At 43.4% G+C, this 5,782-nt stretch overlaps 1 protein-coding gene across 2 annotated transcripts; it reads left to right on the forward strand.

The window, feature by feature from the left end:
* The first annotated feature begins 3,838 nt into the window (after positions 1–3,838).
* On the forward strand, positions 3,839–5,782 carry LOC112289833 (uncharacterized). Of its 2 annotated transcripts, XM_073537802.2 has the most exons (3): positions 3,839–4,180; positions 4,545–4,696; positions 4,863–5,782. In XM_073537802.2, exons 1-3 carry the CDS (start codon positions 3,839–3,841, stop codon positions 4,870–4,872), a joined length of 504 nt encoding a protein of 167 aa, XP_073393903.1. In that variant the 3' UTR covers positions 4,873–5,782. The 2 variants fall into 2 exon arrangements, with proteins under 2 accessions (XP_073393903.1, XP_024391244.1); XM_024535476.3 differs by having other exon boundaries at positions 4,545–5,782.

The following is a 5,782-nucleotide window of genomic DNA, read 5'->3' on the forward strand; positions in this document are numbered from 1 at the left end:
GGAGCTTGGAGCCCGCGAGCCGCCGCAGGGGAATGGGAACGTGATAACGTGGGAACGAGGGAACCATAACTGACTTGCAACGGTCATGGGGTCAGCTGAAAGGAAGAGGAGGGAGGAGGAGAAGTTGGGTGGTGGTGAGGTGGGGGGTGGGTTACTCGTAAGTTACTAGTAAGCTGGGTGGTGGTGGAGATGATGACGTGGGGGTGGGGTTACTAGTAAGTTGGAGTGGCGCCACCTCGGATCATGATTGGCGGGTTGGCCAGCTCACGATCTTCCCCCGCTCACGGTCCCTCCTCCATCTCATGATTTTAAGCTTATTAGGACGGGAAGGAGGGGGGGTTTCATTTTTGATGCATCTTTTATTCTGACCACCATTTTCACACTTACAAAAAAATATTATAAATTCAATTATTTATTTATTTTTATGTTTTTTTATTTGTTTAAATTGAAAGAAATAGAAAATATCATTATTGGCTTATGATGACTTATTATTTGAATGGAGAAAAAAACACTCACTCACACACAAAAAGTAGTGTTTGTATTTTATTTTAATTTTATTTTTTTTATTTTTTTCCCTCTTTAACCTTATAAATTGGTTTTACAGTGTTACGTGTTAGAATCGTTCTTATTTTGTTGCAATATTTCAACTTTTAAAAAATAATGAAGTGCATCTAATGTACTAATCTGTAATTATTGGAAATTTATTTTTTAATTTTTTGAAAAATAGTTTAAACGTATGAACATTAAGTTCGAGCTATATATCCTGTTATGCTTAATAACTACAATTTTACACAACTGTTCTCTACAAGTGTAAGTTGGTTTTTAGAAGTGCAAATAGAATCATGGAGTGACAGATGGAATTTGTGGTATCTTGGTAAAAACTATTGTGAAGAACATAGCTTTTAACAACATAAATTCACAATATAAAAGGAACATCCCATTTATCAAAAAAAAAATTGCAAGTCTCAAAAAAAAAATTACTTTGGATATTGAGGTGGCATGGCTTCTCTGGAAGTACAAATTTTGCAAAAAGAAACACAAATATGAAGAACACAACTTGACACTATAAATATGATTGGATTATATAATAGAAGGATGAAGAAATAGAAGCAAATACTTACTTTTTATTAAATATTGAGATATTTTTTTGAATAACCAAATCAAATACAAGAAGTTTAACAAATTCATAAGATAAACAAAGCCTAAGGGGAAAAAAAATGTGCAAAATAACTCCTTAATGGGTTTTACCACTTATGCTTATCTAAGAAGTTCTTAACAAGATGTATTGTTGTTAACAAAGGTTTTGAATGGATCTAAAAACCAATTTTCATACTTATGTTTGTGACATACTTAGTTATATATTTGATAAGATGCAAGAAAAATAATAAAAAGTAAACAAGTGCATACTTTGAATAAATTAATTCAAATTGTAAACACATGTTCTAAAAGTTCATTTATTTACTATTTTGGTCATATCTAGGGTAATGTATTGAAAATCCAAATATTCTAACATTCAAACGTAAAAAACCAATTATCTTAAGTAGAATTATTTATATTCAATATATTTCATATATCCTTCCATGTTTTCATTCATCAAATTTGTACAAGTTTCAGAGCATATTCGAAAAAGAAATAAAAAATACTACAAAAAAAACCCAAAAACACTCCAAGTAAATACTTCGTATGGAACTTACGTTTGAAAGAAAATTAATTGAATTAAGGCATTTCGTTCATTTCCATAAACAAGAGAAAAAAAATAAATCTAATAAAGTAAATAAATAAAGAAGCCATAATAAATCACCCATCGAAATCATATCAAACCAACACAATTGGCAACGAGAGTTCGAAACCGATGAACGAAGTTCACCACGTTGATGAATGAAAACATGGAAGGATGAATGATGCTATGGAGATGTCATCCGTTGGGGGAATGGGGGGGGACGGTGGTCATGGGTCACCGCGAGGAGAATTGAGGCCATTGCATGCCCGCGGCGCCGACGCAGCGCGAGTCGTGGTGGCCGTCGCGGTGCGCGTCGTCGGCGTCGTCGCCCTCGCGTCGCGAGCAATCGCGCCCGGCGCGACTGGACGAGCAATGTGGCGCAGAATGCGACCAAGTGTCGCCGGGCAACATCTTCAGCCTCGGGTCTGGGTAAATTTGCATGTCATTGAAGAGCTCCTCGCACTCTTCCCGCAGCATCGCCAGGTTCTCCATCTCCACCCGCTGGTCTATGGTCACGCCGTGCTTGAGCATCACCAGCCGCCCTCCCTGCAGGATGCGCCACACGAATTTGTCTAGGGCGTGCGGGAACTCGTCGCCGACGGTCGACTTCTTCGGCGCCTCGAAGCTGAGCTCGCGGGATGCCACCGCGTGCACCCTGCCGATGTAATGTCCGAAGCACTCCTTGGGCGCTCTCTCCAAGAATTGACTCAGCCACTCCTGTATCGCCCTCTGTCGGTATGTTTTCCTCTCTTCGACTTTCACGTGGTTTAAGTTGGGGGGTGGTGCGGTGACTGCACAACTCGCCTTGCAGTCCTGTGGATTGGACATCGTTTGGACTGAAGCTGTCGACGTATGCAAGCGATTTTTTTCAGGCTTTTTTTATCAATTTGTTTTTTGGGATGCAGTGTAGTCACCGTAACGTCCCGACGGTGACTGCTGCGGGAGAGCAAATATCTTCCTGCTTTGGGTCACTGTGTGATGTGGAAGACGAGGTGCGAAGTCTTCGTGATGATCCATAAGATGGATGGCGGTTGGTCACCAACAGTCAGGCTGAAAAGACGCTTAAATTTTCGGTTTTAGAGCACAGTTTGAACGTGATACCCTGTTAAAATGGTTGTCAGGTGAAATGCGTCGCTCACGAGTTGCACTCGACAACCATTTAACAGACTATCGCGTTGCACCAGCGAAAGGCGTACACGCCAGGACGAACGCACGGGAATCCTATTCATCTGATCATGGATGTGGCACCAATGCTAACCTCGCTGCGGTGAAAACACTCCTGTACCTTAAAACTCATTCTGTACGTTCTTCAGACATCAGCGGATGAACGAAATACTGAGTTTACGCGATCCGCCCAGACAAATGCGGGCGATTTCTGCATCGGTCGTAGAACCAAAGGTACCGAACAAAACCGTTAGCCTCAGCTGGAGCCTTGAGCGGGGTTAGCCCCAACTCTCTGCAGATTACCTCTGCAGTTATTTCCGTCCTGCTAGGGTTCAGTGCCAGTTGCCACCGTGTATTCCATGAAGAAAACATGGAAGCCTTCGCCTCTCAGTCTCAGGGTCACAGAATTTGTACGAGGAAAACTGTTGTTGCGTCAAGTTCATTCCCTACGTCCACAACATAGCAGGTGTCACATTAGTGTAGCAGTGTATTGCAATCCTCCCTGTTAAGTTTATCCAAGCAATTGAGTTTACAGCAGAATGCAACTCGAATCCGTTTTTTGTTTTCGAGCAACTGGGATCAGGAAATTAAAGCAGAGAAAGATCCAAGCTGAAGTTTCTGGATAAATGTGACGTTTAGCAAGTGTGGAGGTCGACTTTCTGGTATTCCATGGTTTTTCGGTCTTTCTGGACTTGCCTTCGGTCCAATGGTATCTTTCCAGTCAATACTGTTGCAGTACCCGGAGGGCATGAAGTAATCTTCTCTGATGGAGGCGTTGGACGTAAAATTGAAGACTGGATCACCGCACCAAAACATTTCGGAATTGCAGCATTGAATAGTTTCTGATGCTGCAGGTTCAAAGCTTGGAACTGCACAACCTGCTGTGAACGACAATCTTACCTTTCCCAAAACTAAGGTGTGGTGAGTTGTGGATCATCGGATCCTTGAGTACTCATGGCTACAATGCGCCGTCTTTCTCAGGGATACATCACAGGGTCTGCAGTATCTCAGTGGGACCAATTGTGCCCTAAATGTCAAACTATTGTCAAGGAACAGGGGTATGAGACAGAGCTGAAATCAGGACCAAGTTTTCAAGTGCAGGTGGTGAGGCTCGAGATGGAGAAGAAACTGAAACTGGTGGAGGACAGGCTTCACGAGAGAGAAGAGAGTGAGCGCGCGTTGCAGGAACAGATCATATTTTTGTCTACATGGGATCCAGTTGTGATGAGCCCGGGCTACACGGATATCATCCTACAATCTGGAGGTCACATCGTCAATGCGCACCGAGCAGTGCTTGTAATGATCCCCACATTCAGCTCAATTCTAAGCTCTCTTTATGCACTAGAGCTAATGTACAGACGAATGCACAGAGTGTCGCCAAGGCTAGACTACCTAACACTGAATTGGTACCCCTTGAACCAGTGAACCAAATCAATCTGACAAAAAGGGAACCACCAACTTGCACGGCCTATATTTCAGGGTTTCAAACAACCTTTTCATTCCAGACTTCTGATCGTTCTTGAACAGAATATGCATTTCTAGTCGCAATACTTGTCTGAATTTTTTTGAGTAGAAGAGAAATATTGTATTAACCTGATTCAGTGTTTCAACTCAAAAAAACATCGAAGCTGATACTGAACACGATCAATTTGACACGCAGGCTGCAAAATCCGATGTGATACTGAAGTTGATGAAAGGGAACCTGGATCAACTAGGGACGGTGTCAATGGAGTTGCACATTTTCCCAGAAGCGTTGGATGCATTTGTGCGCTATTTTTACACAGGCCACATAAGCCATAGAGACCTCAAGAGGTACGCAACCAAACTCCTGACCGCGGCCAAGAGGTACGGGGTGAGATCTCTCCAACTCGTCGCAGAGCGTTACATTGCAAAGCATGTTTCCAAAGAGACAGCTCTCAGTACCTGGGAACTGGGTACTGACCACAACTCAGAAATCATCAAGGAGTCTGTGCTGCAGATTCTTGTGAAGGACGTGCAAGACATTCCTAAACTCGGAGAGTATCGCATGTATAGGTGCCAGAAGGACCCTGAACTCCTTGTTGGGCTGTTCGAAAACCTCCTTGGAAGAGTAACGTAACGATTGCACACCTTCATTGTCACATGCTCCGTGTCACCGAACAACGGGCAGGAAAGTTGAAACCCTAAACACTTGCCAGCCCTAATTTTCCAATGCTTGAAAGAAACCTCTCCGCCCTTGATCATGTCCGTTTTCTGTCTCCACTACAGTCAATTCCCTTCCAAGGGCTGCACGACGGCTGCGCAAAAGACCCATTTCGCCACTCCAAGACCAATTGGGTCAATATTAGGATTGGATCAAGCAAAGGCCGCTACACACAAGTAACAGCACACACCGCTTTTAACAATGAAAGCGAGAGATCCTCGGCGCCTCTTCTAACCGCATGGGTGAAATCCTAGACTGCTGCGACCTCCTAGGAACGACCTACGACCAGCACGGTGCGTCGAAGCATGAGACCCACAAAAAACGAAACAGAGTGACAGAGTGTAGTCGGCCAAATCCAGAATTCCCAGCACCGCGACCCTAAAATTTCAAGGATTTTTTGGGTCGTTTGGGTGAATGTGGACAAGAATTCAAGTGGGTCGAACGCGGATTATTATGTCTCTTGCTTCGAATGGCACAATCGGGCGCCATTCGAAGCTCCGACACCATCGATTAGGGTTTGGGGAAACGATGAACTAACTCTAAAGCAGCCGCTTCAGCTCGGTCTGGGACTCGCCGAACCTTGTGGGTCGGTAGTTTCGTGGCCACTCTCTTCATTAGAAATCGTGTCATTTGTTTGTGAAATGGGTCATTCTCGAAAGGTTATTACAGAAATAAAGAAGAAAAAAAAATCAAAATCAAAATCGGAATCAAGCACA

The sequence above is a fragment of the Physcomitrium patens genome, chromosome 12 (assembly GCF_059467195.1).
Source record: "Physcomitrium patens ecotype Gransden chromosome 12, ASM5946719v1, whole genome shotgun sequence".
Lineage (NCBI taxonomy): Eukaryota > Viridiplantae > Streptophyta > Bryopsida > Funariales > Funariaceae > Physcomitrium > Physcomitrium patens.